Here is a 21,150-nt window from a genome sequence, read left to right on the forward strand (position 1 = left end):
GCTGAGCCATGACAGGAACTCCAAAAAATAAAATAATTTTTGAAAAAATAAAAATTCCTAAGGTCTTTGCAAGCCACCTTTTTCCTGTGATTGCTGTGAAAATGATACTCAAAAGAAGTCCATCGGTATCGATACAGTCAAAGATCGTTTGGCCCTCGCCTTGTGTTCCAGATGCAGTGCTGCCACTCAGGGGTTCAGAGGGAACTCACTGCCCTTTCTCAGTGGAGTTTAGAAGGGGCACTTGGAAGTAGCTGTCTGGGTTTTGCCTTCCTCTCTGCTTTGACAAGAGAGGCACAGAAGATCCGATGCCGACCGCATCTGCTCACTGTGCGAATCCTGGCTTGGCTCTGCCCGCGTTCCCTCCACCTTTGTCGCTGAGCCCTTTGGGGTTATAAACTGCTTTCAGAGGAGGCTGCCCTGTTCCACGTGTCCAAGGCTCCCACACGTCCTTGTACCCTTCCTCAGGCTCGATGACCGTGGTGACGGTGAAGGCCGTGGCTGGGATGCTCATCCTGTCCATACAGGGGAACCTGCAGCTCGACTACCCCATCTTCTACGTGATGTTCGTGTGCATGGTGGCCACCGCCATCTATCAAGCCGCGTGAGTTGTGGATTCTTTTCCCGCAGGGCATCTCCACGAGGGTCTCTCCCATATTCTGAGCCTGATTCCACTTGTGTCTGAAGCTGTAGGGAGAGCAGAACATTCAAACATAGCCTGTGGCCAGGGTTTGCCCTCCCTGAGGGGGCTTGCTAATTTGCCGAGTTATCACGCGCAGGGGCTCCGTGCCACTTGAAAAGCCGGAGTGGGTGTATTTCTCCCTCTGCCTCAGAATGTGAGAACCACCCTGTCAGAGGCAGCCTCACCCCCACCTGCTCCAAGGCAGGCGTCCGTTTCAGGGACCTCAGAGGAAGCTGTGCCGTCCCCATGAAGCAGCCACTCGTCTGCCAGATGGAAGGCAGAAAGTTGTCCTTTCTTGTCCTCAAGAAATCTTTCCAAGTGGAAGAGAAGGTGGGGAGTTCCCTTGTGGTGCAGTGGGTTAGAGATTCAGCATTGTCACTGCTGTGGCTCAGGTTTGGTCCCTGGTCCAGGAACTCCCACATGCCACAGGCAAGCATGGCCCCCCCCAAAAAGCAGGTAGACCTGGTTCACATCTGAGACCTGGTGCCCACCAGGGGGCCTGGATAGCATGTGACAATCGTGCATGGGGGCGGGAGGGTGGACAGGGCAAGTTTCAGTGTGGTGTTTGGGGCTGGTTCACCCAGGGTGGTCAGGCCCTGGACTCCAGCCCCCAAGGCTCCCTGTCCACCAGCAGCGCCTGCAGGGATCATAGGGGGTCTGCTGCTCCCCAGTGTAAGCTCAACTCTCACTGCCGTCACATGAACTTGAGTTCATTTGATCCCCACAACAATGAATCATCCTCATTTTGCATGTAAGGGACTGCGGCAGAGTGAGGTTAAGAAGCCAGGAAGTGGTGAAGCTGAGATTGGAAGGCAGGCGTCTGGCTCGCACCCCATCCCACGCCTCTCAGCCTCGGCTCTATGCCTCCCGCTCAGCGTCAAGACACAGATTCCTCGTCCGCAGATGAGAATAACAACAGAATCCCATCAGGCCCTTAGTACAATCCCTAGGATAACGTCCAGCAAAGCACAGCTTCTTTTATAATTGTTACTATTATGATGTCCATTGTTAACTATTCTTGGTTGTTCTGCAGTGCCCCTGCCCAGGGCTGTGCCCTCCAGGGGTTACGCAGATGATCAGGTGCCCCACCCGCCCTGGGAGCTTCTTACTCACAGGGTCAGCACACTCTCACTGAGGCCTCTGTGTGCCAGGCCTGTGCAGGGCCTTCTGCATACAGAGCGATAGTCACTGAAGTCAAGGCGCCCACGGCCCTGGTGCAGGGACAGCCAGTAAACAGACGGACAATCACAGTTGGGAGGAAAGTGTGTTACGGTATAAGCAGCTAGACAACAATAACCAAAATGCTGTGCAGAGAATGGGCAAAGAATATATTCTGAAATGATGGGGTGTGTATCCTAGATGGAGAGATTAGAAATGATTCTAATTTTCTCTTTTTCCTGTATGTATTGCAGTGAGTATTGAATTAAGACTTGTTCAAAAAAAATAGTTAAAATAATTACAACACGAAGCACAATGTGCTCTGTGCTATGAGAGTTTCTTGGCGTGTTTAAGGAGCCAGGAATGGCTTTTTAGTGGGTTGAGGATGCAGGGGACACAGAGGTACAGTGAAGGGCATTTCAGGTGGTCAGAGGTGTGAGGCCAGGAAGGCATGGCCCATGTAGGGCAGGAGGATGGGCCACAGGCCACGTCTAGGAGAAGAAAGGGAACAAAGCATGGACCCCAGCCGGGGAGACACACAAGGCTAGCATCTTTATAAGCCCAGGGGATGTTCCTTCATGCTGCATCTTCATATTTCAAACCAAGCCTGCGGTCATCAGCTTTCACCTCGGCCTTGTAACACCCCCAACAGCCCACTAACCAGAGTGCTTCTGTGTTGAAGGTTTTTAGGTCAGGCCTCGCAGATGTATGACTCCTCTCTGATTGCCAGCGTGGGCTACATTCTGTCCACGACTGTGGCCATCACAGCAGGTAAGGGTGCAGCTGCTAGATTTCTGTCTTCTTCCTCGACAGCAGGGACCTTATGCTGGTGCGGAGGGAGGGGGTGCCGCCTCTGTCAGAAGGCCAGTGCTACTGACTTGTTCTGTCCGTCACAGCTGTAGATGGTTTCATGGGGAAAGTGCAGGATTTAGAGCCAGAGAGACCTGGGTTTGCACCCCAGCACAGACAGGAGCTGTGTGGCTCTGGGAAAATCACTTCACCTCTCTGAGCTTCCGTTCCATATTCATAAAATGGGAATAACAACACCTCCAAGAACTGAAATATGTACAGTCCAAATGCCCCCTACTTGGTACTGCTTGTGGGAGGTTTCTTTAACAAGTTTTGTGGGGGTTTTTGTCTTTTCTAGGGCTGCACTCGCGACATGTGGAGGTTCCCAGGCTAGGGGTCTAATCAGACCTGTAGCTGCCAGCCTACGCCACAGCCACAGCAACACTAGATCCGAGCCACATCTGCGACCTACACCACAGCTCACAGCAACGCTGGATCCTCAACCCACTGAGCGAGGCCAGGGATTGAACCCGAAACCTCACAGTTCCTAGTCAGATTTGTTTCTGCTGCTCCAGGTTGGGAACTCCTTTAACAAGTTTTACCATCACTGGGCTAGCTCCACAGCCTCCACTGGCCAAGTAACCACACATTTTATCTGTATCATTTATTTTATTTATTCATTTATTTTGTCTTTTTGCTTTTTAGGGCCACACCTGTGGTATATGGACGTTTCCAAGCTAGGAGTTGAATCAGAGCTACAGCTGCTGGCCTATACCACAGCCACAGCAACTCTGGATCCAAGCCGAGTCCATGACCTACTCCACAGCTGACAGCAACACCGGATTCTTAACCCACTAAGCAAGGCCAGGGATCATACCTGTATCCCCACGTTTACTAGTTGGAATCGTTTCCACTGAGCCACTGTGGGAACTCCCTATTTTATTCTATTTTTTTGCTTATTATTTTTTTTGTAGGGCTGCACCTGCATATGGTCCCAGGCTAGGGCTAGAATCAGAGCTGCAGCTGCCAGCCTACACCACAACCACAGCAACACCTGATCCAAGCCACTTCTGCAACCTACGTCACAGCTCACGGCAACACCAGATCCTTAACTCACTGAGTGAGGCCAGGGAGCCATCCCACGTCCTCATGGATACTAGTCGGGTTCTTAACCTGCTGAGCCACGGTGGGAACTCCTTGTGTGTATAATTTTTAGAGATCGTGAGAATATGCATAATAGGTGCTCAGTAAGCCAACATCATCCTTACCACATCCCCCTTTTCTTCTGCTTCACCCCTATATATTTTTTTTTTCTTTCTGAGGTAGCTGAAGCTACAAGCATATCCGTTTATTTGTTTGTTTTTAAGTGGCAATGGTGACTCACATTTTCAGAGTGAAAAACCAGTAAGAACTAATGTGCCTCCCTTTGTGGAAGGCCTGGCCATTAAGCCATATGCTTTGCACTGCACTTAGGACAAGTGGTGCCCAAACCCTGCTCACAGAGGTTGGAACAAGAGGGCACTCGGCCTGCCAGGGTCTGTGCTGTAAGCGGTACCAGGGGATCATGTGGAGCTTGACCCAGAGCACCCAGAAAGCTAACCTCATCCACAGTCAACAACTTTGGTCCAGACAAGGTGGAGGGGAAGAGCAAACCCTGTGGTTGAGTCAGAAGTCAGCCAGGGAATCAGGGACCTGGGGATACACACAGCAGGAAGCCCGTAGGGGCAAAGTGAGTCCAGACAGACACTGGCTGCATGGTAAGGGCAGCAGGCCGGTGGCACTCTCACTCCATAGGGCTTGACAACTGCTGGCTGTGTGAAGTTAGAAAGCTTAAACATCAAGCCTGTTTTCCATCTTAAGAAAGATGGAGGAGTTCCCATCGTGGCGCAGTGGTTAACGAATCCGACTAGGAACCATGAGGTTGCAGGTTCGATCCCTGGCCTTGCTCAGTGGGTTAAGGATCTGGCGTTGCTGTGAGCTGTGGTGTGGGTCGCAGACATGGCTCGGATCCTGCATTGCTGTGGCTCTGGCGTAGGCTGGTGGCTACAGCTCCGATTAGACCCCTAGCCTAGGAACCTCCATATGCCACGGGAGCAGCTCAAGAAAAGGCAAAAAGACAAAACAAAACAAAACAAGATGGAGAGAGGAGTATGTAAAAACTGGTGAAATAAGGTCTATAGTTTTGTTCATAGATCCTCTTTATGGGGAACTCTGGATAAAGGAGACATGGGAACTGCTTACTATTTTTGTGAGTCTGTTATTATCTCAAAATGAAAAGTTAAGGAAAAAAAGAAATAAGAAGGGCTGAAGTTCCCATTGTGGCTCAGTGGATTAAGAACCAGACTAGTATCCATGAGGATGCAGATTCCATCCCTGGCCCCGCTCAGTGGGTTAGGGATCCGGTGTTGCTGAAAGCTGTGACGTAGATCCTAGACTCGGCTCTCATCTGGTCTTGCTGTGGCTCTGGTGTAGGCCGGCAGCTATAGTTCTTTTTTTTTTTTTTTTTTTTTTTTTTTTTTTTGTCTTTTCTAGGGCCACACCTGCGGCATATGGAGATTCCCAGGCTAGGGGTCCCATCGGGACTATAGCTGCTGGCCTACGCCAGAGCCACAGCAACGCGGGATCCGAGCCGCATCTGCGACCTACACCACAGCTCACAGCAACTCCAGATCCTTAACCCATTGAGCAAGGCCAGGGACTGAACCCCACAACCTCATGTTTCCTAGTCAGATTTGTTAGCCACTGCGCCACGACCGGAACTCCCGGCAGCTATAGTTCTGATTTGACCTCTAACCTGGGAACCTCCATGTGCTTCAGGTGTGGCCGTAAAAAGAAAAGAAAAAAGAAAAAAGCGGGGCCTAGGAGGAGGAGAAAGAAAAGACAACTTATTCTCCCAAAGGGCTTTTCTTCCATTCTTCTAATATCCTACTAGGTGCAGTCAGGGTATTTTTGAATGACTTTGGTCTCCTGCAAGGATGAGAGCTTCTCCAAATCCTAGACAGGCTGGCCAGGAGGGGATGCAGAAACAGCTCACCCGTGTTTTCTGTCATTTGCTGCTGCAGGTGCCATCTTCTACCTGGACTTCCTCGGGGAGGACGTGCTGCACGTCTGCATGTTTGCACTGGGGTGAGTCCTTCCTGTTCCCCGGCCCTGAGTTCCAGGCAGGCTGCCCCTCCCCGCACCCTCCCCCCACGCTGCCACCGGCTTCAGCCTCTCAGGCAGAATCCTTTAGAGCCAGAGGAGCAGCTGGCATTGGGAGATTTGTCCCCAGAGGTGAGCATTTCACTCCCCAAGAGCTTTACTTTCCCTTCCTTCTCTTTTGGGCTTTAATCTCCTTGTCATTTCAAAAACATCCCATTTGATCCACAAAAATGCTCTCAATCCCACCTTAGATCAAAGAAATGCATATCGAAGCTACTAGAGAGGCCATCATTTTGCAAAAACTAACAGGCTGGGAGTTCCCGTCGTGGTGCAGTGGTTAACGAATCCAACTAGGAACCATGAGGTTGAGGGTTCAATCCCTGGCCTTGCTCAGTGGGTTAAGGATCTGGTGTTGCCGTGAGCTGTGGTGTAGGTTGCAGACATGGCTTGGATCTGACGTTGCTATGGCTGTGTCGAAGGCCAGTGGCTACAGCTCCGATTGGACCCCTAGCCTGGGAACCTCCATATGCTGCGGGAGCAGGCCTAGAAAAGGCAAAAAGACAAAAAAAAGAAAAAAGAAAAAAAAAGAAACTAATAGGCTGGGTCGTGGCCCATGTCCACAAGAGGCTAAGGAGACAAGCTGTCTGCTGCCGTGTGAGATGTTCCTTCGTGTGGGAGCACAGTTTGGCAATATCAGGAAAACTTTTAGATGAGCATCCTTCTTTGTTTTTGTTTTTAGTCTTTTTTAGGGCTGTACACACGGCATGTGGAAGTTCCCGGGCTAGGGGTCGAATCTGGGCTACAGCTGCGGATCTACACCACAGCCACAGCAATGCAGGATCCGAGCAGCATCTGTGACCTACACCACAGCTCACGGCAATGCCAGATCCTTAACCCACTGAGCGGGGCCGGGGATCAAACCCTCATCCTCATAGGTACTAGTCAGGTTCGTTATGCTGAGCCACAGCTCCTAAATGAGCATGTTTCTTGATGCAGTTTTCCATTTCTAATCATTTGTCTTAGAAAAGTAAATGATAGACATAAAGACATATGTATGAGGGTGTTAATTATTTTTTAAATTAACTGTATAAGCAAATAATTGGAAGTAACCTAAATGCCCATCAGTAAAATGCAGGTAAAATAAATTATACTATCACCATACAATTAAGTACCGTACTGCCATTTTGAAACATTGAGGCTGGTCTATAGGTACTGACATAGAACCGTGGATAGGATACATTTAATGAAAAAATTTACATTTTTAAAATGTACAGTGTGCCTGTGATCCAGCAATTTCACATCTAGATATAGACCCAAAAGAAATGAGTTACATATATTAACAAAATGTCCTGTACGTGCATATTTATAGTAGCTTTACTCATAATATGCCCAAGTTGGGTACATCCTAAATATCTATCAATAAGAGAGTGGGAAGAAAATCGTGATATATTCAAACAGTGGGTTCAACACAACAATTGAAAACAATGAACTTTAAAACAGAAGCTGTCGGGAGTTCCTGTCATGGCGCAGTGGTTAACAAATCCAACTAGGAACCATGAGGTTGCGGGTTCGATCCCTGGCCTTGCTCAGTGGGTTAAGGATCCAGCATTGCCGTGAGCTGTGGTGTAGGTTGAAGACGTGGCTCAGATCCTGCATTGCTGTGGCTCTGGTGTAGGCCAGTGGTTACAGCTCCGATTAGACCCCTAGCCAGGGAACCTCCATATGCCATGGGAGCAGCCCTAGAAAAGGCAAAAAGACAAAATAAATAAATAAATAAACCACAACAACAAAAAAAACAATGAACTACTCCAAGTTCCCTGGTGGCTCTGCAGGTTAAGGATCCAGTGTTGTCACTGCTGTGGTATGGGTTCATTCCCCGGCCCAGGAACTTTCACATGCCATAGGCATGGCCAAAATAATAATAATAATTATGACTTACTAATACATACAATGAAGTGGCTAAATTTTAAGAACATTTATCAGGTGAAAGAAACTAGGCAGAGAAACACACTATATAGTTTAACTTACAAGAAGTTCAAGAACAGGCAAATCAAATCTGTGGAAGTCAGCACAGTGGTTTCCTCCAGGGAAGGGTTATGGCATGAACTGGGGAAGGGACACAGGAAACTTTCTGGGGTGGAAGGGATGGAAGTGACTTCCCTAGTGACCTGGGTGGTGATCACACGAGTGTGCACACAGGTAAGATTGATTCATCGAGCTCCACATTTAGGGACTGTGCATTTTATTGCATGTAAATCATACCTCCATTTTCAAAAAGTGTGTTTTTTTACCTAAGCTCTGGAGAAAAGAAAAAAACAAAAAAAGATTCTGGAAGAATATACATCTATGGGGGGGATGGGGCAGGGCTTGGGGGAGTACAGGGATTTTCCACTTTTCAGTTTCTCTGCTCCTGCATTGATTGAATTTAGGCCATAAAGAACTTTTTTTTTTTTCAGGGTCACACCCCCAGCATATGGGTGTTCCTAGGCTAGGGGTTGAATTAGAGCTCTAGCCGCCAGCCTACACCATAGCCACAGCAATGCCAGATCCGAGCTGTGTCTGCAACCTACACCATAACTCATAGCAACACTGGATCCTTAACCCACTGAGTGAGGCCAGGGATTGAACTTGCGTCTTCATGGATGCTACTCAGATTTGTTTCCGCTGAGCCACAATGGGAACTCCAAGAGCTTTTGTAATTAAACAAAACAAAGCAAAACAAAACCCACAAAAACACACATTTTGAAAGGCAAGGTTCTGAAAGGCAGGGTAAGTGGCAGGGAACACGCTGCAGGTTTGGGCCAGGAGAGCCTGACTTGTTCTGATTGAGGCTTGTGTGGGCTGCGGGGGCTGTTGCTATTCACCTCACATCTGCTCCCTGCTAACCCCAGGCCTGGTCACCTCTCAGGCCCGCTCTGCGGTCAGCTCCCCGCAGCAGCCTGTGACCTTCTTTTCCCTTTTTTCTCATTACCTGGACTTGAAAGTACCCCTCCCGACCTCACTCTGACTTTCTCTTCCTCCCTTTCCTGTGTTGGTCAGGTGCCTCATCGCGTTCTTGGGCGTCTTCCTAATCACACGTAACAGGAAGAAGGCCATTCCCTTTGAGCCCTATATTTCCATGGATGCCATGCCAGGTAACGTTCAGATCCCACGTCTCCAGCCAGCCAGTCCATCCGTGTAAAGTGACCGCTACTTCCTGTTTAAAAAGACACAGCCAGCCTCCGGGTTTGGTACAGGGAAAATGTGCTGTGTCATTATGGTGTGACTGTCTCTTTCTCTCTCTCTCTCTCTTTTTTTTTTTTTTTTTGGTTGTTGTTGTTGTTGTTGTTTTTCTTTGTTTTAGTGATGGGGTTGGGGTTTTTATTTGTTTAATCTCAGTTTGCAAAAGAGGAGGCGGTGGCTGGGGCACCTCGATTGGCTTTGAGCGCACCTTGCCAGTTCTCGAGTCTCTCTGGGGATCTTTCAAAGACAATCCTGATTCCTACTGGATAGAATTATAATGTGCAGTGCCAGGCTTCATGCCTACCGAAGGGAAAATCCATTCGTCTCCATGGAAGGGAGATCAGAGATGGGAAGGAAAACAGGAGGCGTGAAATTCAGATACTATAACCTCACTCCTTTGGTGTCACAAGGGAGTGGATTGTTCTGTGAGGCCTAATTTCCCAGGGAGCTGAAGGTTCACACTGGGAAGCACAAGTTCAAATGGCAGAAGCATAGACGTGCAAACCGGCTGAGGGCTGCACGAAAGGGAGTGGTGGGCTTGTGGGGCTAGAGAGTGCCCGTCCAGCCTCAAGGGACTCAGACGAGAAAGCTCTGACCTTGGACCAGCCCCATCTAGGCTTGCTGACCTAAATCCTACAGGATGCCAGCGATCACTAGCTTTAACTCAAACTTAGTTTTTATCTTTTTTTTTTTTTTAATGCTTTTTTTTAGGGCCACACTTATGGCATATGGAAGTTCTCAGGCTAGGGGTTGTACTGGAGCTACAGTAGCCGGCCTACACCACAGCCAGAGCAATGCCGGATCCCTGACCCACTGAGCGAGGCCAGGGACTGAACCCTCATCTTCATGGATACTGGTCAGATTTGTTTCCGCTGCACCACAAAGGGAGCTCCCTAATTTTTAGTTTAAATGTATAAAATGGAACTCTCTCCAAAACGTAATCTCCCACCCTTCGTTAAGACAGTTTCGTGAACAAGATACATTTGCAGTGATGACGCAGAGCCCTGCCTAATAAAGTACTCGAGAGGGAGGTATGTCCTCAGGGCTGACCGAGGTGCCCTACTTCTAACGGCCCCAGAGTTTATGTGTCTACTTTGTCTATTATTTCCTCATCTCTTGCTACAAAGCAGTTGTGTGTCATTCTTGGTGTTACCAGCCTGCCTGCATATCGCAGCTCCCTGTCCATCTTCTCACTTGACCCAAGTTGTTGGAATTGTGTATAAAATAAAAATAAACTCTGAGTTGGGGCCTGAAGGTTCCCCCTAGGAGTTAAGTGCATGAGCTTTAATGCATGGACTTTTGAAACATCTAATCTGGCTGCTCAGATGCCTTTTTTGCTTACTTCCTTGTTTCTCGGCTGTGTTCCGGATAGATGAGGGCGCTGGATAGCTGAATTCGAGATAGGTGAGGTGTCAACTCTGTGTGTGTGCAAGTATGTGTATGTACATGTGTGTGTTTACAAACTATGTACGTGTATGTATCTGTATAAGTATTTGCATCTGCATATATATAGACGTATCTTCTGGTAGAAGATAGAAGGTAACCGAAGGTAATCTTAGTTATCCACGTTCTGTGATCTGTCTGTGGATGTGGCTTTGGCTTCCTCTTTGTGCCTTGTGACTGCTGGGACCTCGGATGTTGGAGAAAGGAGACCCTGCCCGCTTGCCATGGCATGTCAGGACTTCTGAGTAGGCATGGGTTCTGTACTCTAAAGCGGAGCATGGGCTTGGGGTTCAGATGACCTGGATTCAAATCCCAGCTCCACCACCTACCTGCTGAGTGACCTTGGGCGTGTGCCTGGACCTCCCAAGGCCTCTGACCCTCACTTGTAAGTTGGGATTCCCCGGGTAGTGGGATAAGATGTTAAAAGCCCCTGGCACTGTGTCTAGGACCTGGTAGATGCCTGGTTGAATTTGGCTTCACTTCCCTTTTGCTTTAAAAAAAAAAAAAGGCTTTGAAAATCTCAATCACTGGCTTGATCTGATGCCAGGCAGAACAGGAAGAGGATATTTAAACAGAATCACTTTTCCAGCTGTTTGGTTTCCCTAGTCAGCATCAGGACTTGCCTTGCTTTTGATCTACCCAGATTGGTATCTTCACAACTGACCAGTAGCCACAGTTCAAAAGGCATTCAAATTCCAAAAATTCACACATCACAGTTGGGAGAGGCTTGAAATGAACCTAGCACCTGAAAGACTTCTAAAAAATGAGAAGGATTGAAAAAACAGTAGTAATAGGGAGTTCCATTCATGGCTCAGCAGTTAACGAACCTGACTAGGATCCATGAGGATACAGGTTCGATCCCTGGCCTCAATCAGTGGGTTAAGGATCTGGCGTTGCTGTGACCTAGGGTGTAGGTCACAGACGTGGCTTGGATCCCGAGTTGCTGTGGCTGTGGTGTAGGCTGACAGCTGCAGCTCCAATTCCACCCCTAGCCTGGGAACTTCCATATGCTGCAGGTATGGCCCTAAAACTCACAACAAATTAAAATTTTTAAAAAATTATAGTAATAAAAAGGGTTTTTTTTAAGAAAATGAGAAAGAGAAAAGCAGCCCCTGACAGCTGGGAGCTGGCCTGGCTCTCACAGCTGAGCCTTGGCGTTCCTGGCTGAACATAGACCATTTCATGGAACATGAACATCAGACAAGGTCACCCTGGGACTGTGATAGATCAAGACAGACAGGACCACTCTGTCATCGTGTCCAGACACAGACAGAACATGAACATTGTCCACACCACAGGGAGACCAACCCTCCCCCTCACACGCGTGACTGCTGCCTCTTTACTAACCACAGCTTTCGTCCCCAACTCGTCTTTCCCTCTAGGTAACAATCATTAAGATCCCCAATTATATTGGAGTTTCCAACATGGCGCAGCAGAAACGAATCCGACTAGGAACCGTGAGGTTGCGGGTTCAATCCCTGGCTTCACTTAGTGGGTTCAGGATCCAGCGTTGCCATGAGCTGTGGTGTAGGTCGCAGAAGAGGCTTGGATCTGGTGTCGCTGTGGCTCTGGCGTAGGCCAGCAGTAACAGCTCCGATTAGATCCCTAGCCTGGGAACCTCCATATGCAGCGAGTGAGGCCCTAAAAAAAGGACAGAAAGACGAAAAAAAAAAAAAAAAAAAAAAGATCCCCAATTATATAGAATTATCCCCACTTCCTGACCCCATCAAATCCAAAGCAAAGCCCTGATTCCTTAAGCCCTTCCTAAAATCATCTGACACAATCCAAATCCTGTAATAAGTCTCTCTCTTTTTCGTTCTTGTTGTTGGCCACACCCACAACATGCAGAGGTCCATGGACTGGGGATCAAACCCTGTGCCAGAGCAGTGCCCCAAGCCACAACAATGGCATTACCAGATCCTTAACCACTAGGACACCAGGGAACTCCAATAAGTCCTCTCCAATACCCTCTTCCTGAAACCCTCCCCACTACCGTGGTGTACATCTCCTTCATTGCAATGAGTCAAGAAACTCAAGTTTATTAGACTATAGGTGTCTTCCTGGCGGGTTTGGGCTAGAGAGCCCTGATGAAGCTAAATGAGGCCAACTCTCTCCCCTGAGCAGTAGGCGTCCCCTCAACTCCTCCCACCTCCCTCCCCAAAATCCAAACCACAGACTCTTAAAAGGTACCCTTCAGACTCCCATCAGCTAAGGCTTGTGCCATGTGGAAGCAAAGGACCTTCCACAGACTGGCTCTTCCCAAGCCATTTGCAGAATGAATAAGAGCACGGGCTTTGGTGTCCAATCCCAGCTCTGTCTCTCATTAGCTGTGTGACGTTGGGCAAGTTACTTCACCTCTCTGAATCTCTGTGTTCTTATCCAGGAATGGAGGATAGTAGCATATTTCTGTCATAAGATTTGGGAGGATTAAGTACAGGCCTATAGAGAGTCCACACAGCATTCCAGTTAACTGTGAGCTTTCAAATTTAAGCCACCCGAGTCTGAACCGGGGCACTGCCCCTTAGAAACGTAGTGACCTCAAGCAAGTTCCTTAACCTCCAACTGCCTCATTTTCCTAATCGATATTTGTGAGAATCGGATGAGATAAAACTTTATAACCTTTGAGAGCTGTGCCTTCCACCAACTAAACATTCAATCCTCATTAGCCATTACCATTATTGCTGTTGTGGTTACTATTACTATTTAAAGCACTTAGCCCAGTGCCTAGGGCATATGAGGCAGTCAGATGTCAGCTGTTATTATCATCGGAGTCTCACGGAAAACACTTTGCATTCAATTTCTTAGGACTCAGCCAGGGGGCAAGAGAATTTGAAAGGTCTTAATTGCATACCAGGAAAAGGATTGGCCTTAGAGGAGATCACATCCCACCTGACTTGGGGAACTGTAGAATACAATTTCAAGTTTAAAGGAAGTACCGACTAAAGTCTTTGCCCTCAAATGTAGTGGAAATCCAACATGAGTGTGCACAAAAGTAATGACCAAAATTGCACCTTACCCCATCTGTGGATCGGGATTTTATTTATTTATTTATTTATTTATTTATTTATTTATTTTGTCTTTTGTTCTTTTAGGGCCACATCTGAGGCATCTGGAGGTTCCCAAGCTAGGGGTCTAAGCAGAGCTGTAGCTGCCGGCCTACACCGCAGCCACAGCAACACAGGATCCAAGCCGCGTCTGCGACCCACACCACAACTCACAGCAACACCAGATCCTTAACCCACTGAGCGAGGCCAGGGATCAAACCCACAACCTTATGGTTCCTAGTCGGATTCGTTTCTGCTGCGCCACGACGGGAACTCCCATTTATTTATTTTAAATGATTGCCATTTTTTCCGTTATAGCTGGTTTATAGTGTTCTGTCGGTTTTCTATGGACCGGGGATTTTAATGTTAAAGGTCAAAACTCTCCCTTTGAGAGTCCTGATAGATGTGTCACCATCACGTATCCTTTACCCTCTTCTCTCAACAGCATAGTAAAGTTTTCTGGATCCTGATTTAATTCAGCGAAAAGTGTTGGCACCTACCACGTTCTAAGCACAGTGCTGATTCCACACCGCTGTGACCCAGACATTCCCGCCTCATTCTAAGCCAACTAGGGGTTTCTGTTGACAATGGCTGGTCTGTGTGCATATTTCCTGAAGGTTCATCCTTTGTTGCTTAGCAACTGTAACATTTCTAGTGTATATTCATGGGTGCTCTCTTTTCAAGCTAAAGCATTCTGGAAATTGACACTACACATGATCAGCTCCTGAGCACTATGATTAGTCTGGGGATCGGCGGGGGGATGGAGGAGCATGTGGTCTAATTTGACCCTCTCCCCATGTAATGATTTGGGGGAAATGGATTTCATTTCAGGTATGCAAAACATGCATGACAAGGGGATGACGGTCCAGCCTGACCTCAAAGCTTCTTTTTCCTACGGGGCCCTGGAAAACAACGACAACATCTCTGAGATCTACGCTCCCGCCACACTGCCCGTCATGCAGGAAGAACACGGCTCTCGAAGCGCCTCTGGGGTTCCCTACCGCGTCCTGGAACACACCAAGAAGGAGTGAGCCCGCCTTGAAGGAGACTCGCCTTCCCTCCATTTACAGCTGCTCCAGCCCTGCAGACCACGGTTCCACTCTAAATCCTCAAACTTGCCTTTCGGGGCGAGTCTTATTTTTTCAATCCAAGAACTTGATGGGTGGGGATCTTGAAAAGCCTTTGTCTCTGTTAAAGAGTAGATTACATAGGTCCTGGAAATTTCAAATGATGAGGGTGGGGGTCGGGGGGATGAACACAGCATTCTAGGTGGGCAGTGCAGCGTTCAGCTTCTGTCTGGTTTAGCCCAACCGAGATTTGGAAAGTCATCCTTGAGGATGGAAACTGATAAATCATCCTTGAGGATGGTAACTGAGCTTCCCCAGTCAGTGACCAAAGGCGACCCCATTCAGAGCTAAAGCAAGGCAGAGATTCTGCCCTTACTTTCCAAATCCCTTGAAAGGCTGGTCTGCCCCCCCGCCCCCCAACATGTGCAGGCCTGATCCCTCCTCACCTTACTCGTGATTCTCTTCTCGTGATAACACTCGTGTCACTTTCACGCAGCATGGCGAGCCAGCCCTGGGTGTACCATTCTGTCACTCGCCTGTAAGAAATGCGCCTCTGCCTTCCGATTGTCTGTGCCTTTCCAACGAAAATGTGCTTGAGGTGTGTGTGTCGGATCCACTTTGAAAACTAATTTCGCTTTAGTTCTGGGAACTACTGGATGACTTTTTTTAATTCCCCTCAAAGGAGCTGAGAAGAGAAGGGGAAGAATAAGAAGGACAGGAACAGGGGTGATGAGACTTCAGCCCAGAAAGGAAGAAAACTCCCTTTGCATTTTCCAAGAGGTGATTGCATCCGCTATAAAAGGACAGACAGACAGTCTGGCTGTTTTATGTGTATTTTGCCTGCACACCAGTGCCCTCTGGGAACACTGGGGGTGCTTATTCCAGAGACCACCTCACTCACCTCTCCTCCCCCCTTCTCCTTTATAGACCAACAACCCAAGCTCAGGTCATTGGCTAACTTGCCTGGAGTTGAGAGACTCTGTGGCTCCTTGTCCGTCCTGTGCATATACTACTGGGAAAAGCAAGGATTCTCAGCAGGGTTGCTCCTGCCGTCTGGCTGCATATATTCACAATTGTCTTCCCTTAGACTGACTGTATATGTTTGAGAATGACAGGTAAAAGATTTGCAAACTTCAATGAAAATAAGGATGCCCTAGGAAGTTTATTTAAAATACAGATTCCTATACCCTAGACAAACAAACAAACAAACTCTGATTAAGTGGGACTGGGATTGGGCCCAAGAGTCTGCATTCTCAACTGACAGCACAGGTGATTCTGAGGCAGGTAATCGAAGTATCACATACCTTGAAAGCCTCCTAATCGAGACGCAGTCTGCTGAAACCCGACACACTCCTTCCTGCTGGAAAGTTGGAATTAATGGTTCCTTGTTTCCTCTTGGGGGTTCCTTTGGCAGGCCGAGTAATCCCCATAGGATCCATGGCATTTTTCCATCCAGTAATTACTACTTCTTAGAACCACACTTCCTGCTTCTCTCGGCAGCCTTGAACTAATAAGCCAGATAACAGTGTTAACTAGACCAGTGTTGATAGATCATTAACCTTTATGGATTGTGCTTTGTACTGATTTAGGACCTTGACTTCAAAACCGATGTTGTTGCCTGTGATAACCACTTCTGTATTGTGTCTTAACCACTTCTGTATTGCATCTCACATGCCTGAGAAGGCAACAGATGGAGACTTTTTTTCCTTTAGGAGAGGTATCAGCTCAATTCAGCAATATTTAGGAGGCACTTACTATGGGTTCAACATTTGGACGGCGAGGACTACAAATAAAAAGACTTGGTTTCTGCCCTCCAAGCCAATGGTGAGAGACACAAAGACCCAGGAAACTATGGCAGGGCAGGCCGAGTGCCATCGCAGACTGCAGCAAATGACAGTTATGGAGGCCCTATTAATGGTCCGACCCTGAGCCTAGATCTAGGTCTTCAGAATTGGAAATGACTTTGGCTCCACTCATTGGTGGGTGGCAAATCCAGCCAAGATTTGAGCAAAGCACAGAAAGCAGAGTGGTCACCCCCAGGCAGAGGGGCCAGCATTTGCAAAGGCACAGGGATGGGTGGTGAGGGGGGTGGCAACAGAAGAGCCAGGGTTGGTGATAGAAGACAAGCCTGGGAAGATAGGCAGTGGAGGCAGAATCATGGAGGGTCTTGAAGGCCTGGCCGAGGAATTTAGAGTGTATCCTGGAGGGCAAGGGAGTCATCGATGAGGTTCATGAGGTTGACAGTGGTAGGATCAGCACTGATTGGAAAGGAGGCCTTATGCACTGTGGAGAAAGAATCTGAAGGGGTGATAAAAGTCACTTTTCAGGGTCAGGCTGCAGGCCTACAGAAACAAAACCCAGAAGCGGAATTAAAATCCAGATTTGCTGCTATTCAAAAATTTCAAATAATGTTTCTAAAGTGGACTAGGAGGGAGTATGAGGGCAGAGTGGACAAAAGGAAGGCCATTAAAATGTGTCAAGCCCAGGTGATCATTTGGCATTTTACGTGCTTCCAATCTTACTCTGTCCCTTCCCTTTGTTTTGTTGTGGGTCTTTTAACCTAGAGTCAGGCAACAGCAATGAGCAGGTAAAAGTGCATTGTAATCAGTCTTGTGTCCACTGACAGTTAGGGGTTCAGTGCTGCCCAGGAGCTGCTGCTGGGGCCTGGGCAGCTCGCCTGCCATCAGGTTTAGGGTGACAGAATTGTCCGCTGAAGCTGAGCACCAGAAGGCTGTGCAGAGCCTCATGGTGGCTGCCAGAATGGATGCCAAGACGCTGGTGTGGAGCCCCCGTCTCCAGAATTCTGACTCTGTCTTGGGATGACACCTTCCAGTCTTTGTCCCCACGTATAAATGCACTATTGCTGGTAACAGATAAACACTTCCCTGTTAGGACCCGGGAAGGAGTACATCAATTTTCCATGCACGGCAGTGACTCTGTTCCTCACGGCTTTCACGTCCTCAAGCCTTCTTGAAACTCAGAGTAACACTGCATATCCTTCCCCACAGCCAGTGCCTAAAACAGAGTCACCAGTCTTGGGTTTCACCTCTCCAGTTGTTCTCTGGCTTCCTTTCCCAGCCCTACTCTGTCCCCCTCTTCTAAAGGCTGGGATTCTGGGTGCCCTGATCAGACATTAAAACCAGTTCTTCACAGACAGGTTCCCTGTAGGTGGGGAACAGAGCTGAGCCCCATCCCCCATCCCACCCCACCCCACCCCCACCCCTCCCATGAAGCTACAGATGGCATCAAGCTTCAGGTCATGGAGGGTTTTGGCGGGATTAACTCAAATGCCGGGTAGGCAGGGAAGGACTCACTTCTCCGTTGCTCTTCTGGTGGAGGCCGGGCAGCTTGATGGCACAGTGTGGAGACAAGATGTCCATCAGGGTAGCACTGGGGAGCCCCCAACCTGCAGCCTCGTGGGTTCCAAATCTGGCCCAATACTGGCCGATGGGTGAAGAATTTTTACTGTGTGTTTTTCTGAGAAGCTGTGTAAGTGAGGTCACCTCAGCATATATTCTACGTGGATGCTTACATTTTGTTAATTTAGACTAATATATGGCATGTCTTATTTTTCCAAAAAATGTGTGTGCTAGGTGCAGATAACATTAGCAAGTATTTGGTGTAAAAAATCTATGTTCACTCATTGAGCTTGAGTCTTATGTTTGGTTAATATTTTCTAGAGCTCTCTAGAACAATGCTGTCCAGTAGAACTTTGCAATGATGGAGATCTGATGTCTCTGCTGCCCAATACAGCAGCCACTGTCCTCACTGGCTATTGAGTATGTTACATGTGATGAATGTGTCCTTGGAATTGGATTTTTAGTTTTATTTAAATGCGATTATCTTAAATTTAAGCATTTACATATAGCTAGTGGCCTCTGTAGTAGCAGTGCAGATCTAGAAACACCTGTGATTGCAGTTAAAGCTAAATTCAGCACTTTTTTTTTTCCTGCAGTGGTGAAGAGCGTAGACCCTGTGGCCACACTGCTTAGGTTTGATTCCTGGTTCCACTGCTTATTAGTTGTGTAGCATTGGACAAGCTGCTTAAACGCTCTGTGCCTCATCTGTAAAACCGGGATAGTAACAGTATCGTCCTAAGGGTTATTGTGAGGATCAAGCGAGTTAATAGGTGTAAAGTCAGAACTGTGTCCAGCATCCCATCAAGATGTTGTATTATACTGAAGCAATAGTTTCTCTGTTTACTTATTTATTTACTTATTCACTTTAAAATTATATAATGAGCACTTGTGATTTTTTTTTTTCTTTTTACAGCCATACCTGTGGCATATGGAAGTTCTTCAGCCAGGGGTCAAATTGGAGCTGCAGCTGCAGCCTGGATCCTCAGCAACACGATCTAGCCACATCTGTGACCCACGCTGCAGCTTGCAGCAATGCTGGATTCATAACTCACTGAGAAAGGCCAGAGACTGGAGTTCCCATCGTGGCCCAGTGGTTAAAGAATCTGACTAGGAACCATCAGGTTACAGGTTTGATCCCTGGTCTTGCTCAGTGTGTTAAGGATCCAGGATTGCCGTGAGCTGTGGTGTAGGTCGCAGATGTGGCTCGGATCGCATGTTGCTATGGCTGTGGCGTGGGCTGGTGGCTATAGCTCCAATTAGACTCCTAGCCTGGGAACCTCCAAATGCCGAGGGTGCGGCCCTAGAAAAGACAAAAAAAATAAAATAAATAAAAAAGGCCAGGGATTGAACCCACATCCTCATAGACACAGCATCAGGTCCTTAACCTGATGAGCCACAACAGGAACTCCCATGTTTTTTCTTTATTAAGGAATTCTAAGCACAGGTATCTCTCTTCATTCTAGGTTTTCAATCTACAAAGGCAGGTGTGGAATAGTGCCTAAATATTTATTTATTTATACACACAGAATAATTTATATATACTCATACATTTCATAAGCACTTATCATATGCCACACACTATACAAAGACTGCATGTACATCTCAAGTCTCCTTCATAACAATTCCATGAGGTGAGTTTTAATATTATCCCCATTTTGGAGATGAAGAAACTGGGAGTTCCCGTCGTGGCGCAGTGGTTAACGAATCTGACTAGGAACCATGAGGTTGTGGGTTCGGTCCCTGCCCTTGCTCAGTGGGTTAACGATCCGGCATTGCCGTGAGCTGTGGTGTAGCTTGCAGACGCTGCTCGGATCCTGTGTTGCTGTGGCTCCGGCGTAGGCCGGTGGCTGCAGCTCTGATTCAACTGCTAGCCTGGGAGCCTCCATATGCCGCGGGAACGGCCCAAGAAATAGCAAAAAGACAGAAAAAAAAAAAAAAAAAGAAAGAAAGAAACTGAGGCTCAGGTCATCTAGCTGGTGAATAGCCAAACTAGGCTTTAAGCTCAGAACTGACTCCAAACTTGAACTTGTCACCCCTCTACTTGCTGCCTTTCCTAGTGTGATTGAATTTCCATGGGATAAATTCTGCCAGGCATTATTATTATTTCACATTTATCTGGAAGAGAAAAGAAAAGGTATACCATTTCTAAGAAGGATATAAACTTAAGAGAAGCTCATCAACTGAGTCTCTAAGGACCACATTTGCTATGCCACCAACATCAGGGACACAGGAATAAAATTTATCACAGGGTGTTCCCATTGTGATAACAAGCCTGACTAGTATCCATGAGGATGCAGGTTTGATCCCCGACCTCACTCAGTGGATTAAGGATCTGGCATTGCTGTGAGCTGTGGTGTAGGTTGCAGATGAGGCTCTAATCCCACGTTGCTATGGCTGTGGGGTAGGCCAGCAGCTACAGCTCCGATGCAATCCCTAGTTTGGAAACTTCCATATGCCACCGCAGCAGTCCTAAGAAGACAAAAAAAAAAAAAAAAAAAAGTTTGTCACAGAACTGGGGGGATTTTAGAATTATGAGTCTCAGACTTTTTGATTTCATGGAACAGTACAATTCATTTATTTGTTTATTTATTTATCGGTCTTTTTTTTTTTTTTTTTGGTCTTTTTTGCCATTTTCTTGGGCCACTCCCTCTGCATATGGAGGTTCCCAGGCTAGGGGTCGAATCGGAGCTGCAGCTGCCAGTGTACACCACAGCAACAGCAGTGCCAGATCTGAGCCATGTCTGTGACCTATACCACATCTCATGGCAATGCCAGTTCCTTAACCAACTGATCAAGGCCAGGGATTGAACCTGCATCCTCATGGATACTAATCAGGTTTGTTTCCACTGTGCCATGATGAGAATTCCAACAATACAATTTTAAAATAGAGACTGAATGGCCAACAGGCACATGAAAAAATGCTCAACATCCCTGATTATTGGAGAAAAGCAAATCAAAACTACCATGAGATACCACCTCACACCAGTCAGAATGGCCATTATTAATAAGTCCACAAATAACAAATGCTTGAGAGGGTACGGAGAAGAGGAAACCCTCCTACACTATTGGTGGGAAGGTAAGCTGGTGCAACCACTATGGAAAACAGTATGGAGGTACTTTAGGAAACTATATGTAGAACTACCATATGGCCCAGCAATCCCACTCTTGGGTGTATGCCTGGACAAAACTTTTCTTGAAAAAGACACATTCACCTGCATGTTCATTGCAGCACTAATCACAATAGCCAA

The 21,150-nt window shown here is 47.4% G+C and overlaps 1 protein-coding gene across 6 annotated transcripts in view; it reads left to right on the forward strand.

Moving 5' to 3' along the window:
- NIPAL3 (NIPA like domain containing 3) overlaps positions 1–18,732 on the forward strand; it is a 54,772-nt gene extending 36,040 nt beyond the window's left edge. For 2 of the 6 annotated variants that reach the window (XM_005665096.3, XM_021095541.1), the window contains exons 8-13: positions 466–601; positions 2,520–2,608; positions 5,689–5,752; positions 8,807–8,901; positions 10,362–10,393; positions 14,308–18,397. In XM_005665096.3, coding sequence (XP_005665153.1) covers positions 466–601; positions 2,520–2,608; positions 5,689–5,752; positions 8,807–8,901; positions 10,362–10,378 — 401 coding nt within the window. In that variant the 3' untranslated portion in view covers positions 10,379–10,393; positions 14,308–18,397. Of the gene's footprint in view, positions 1–465; positions 602–2,519; positions 2,609–5,688; positions 5,753–8,806; positions 8,902–10,361; positions 10,394–14,307 lie in introns of all 6 variants that reach the window. The other 4 variants (XM_021095543.1, XM_005665094.3, XM_003127700.6 and 1 more) reach the window with 3 other exon arrangements.

The sequence above is a fragment of the Sus scrofa genome, chromosome 6 (genome assembly GCF_000003025.6).
Source record: "Sus scrofa isolate TJ Tabasco breed Duroc chromosome 6, Sscrofa11.1, whole genome shotgun sequence".
Taxonomy (NCBI): Eukaryota; Metazoa; Chordata; class Mammalia; order Artiodactyla; family Suidae; genus Sus; species Sus scrofa.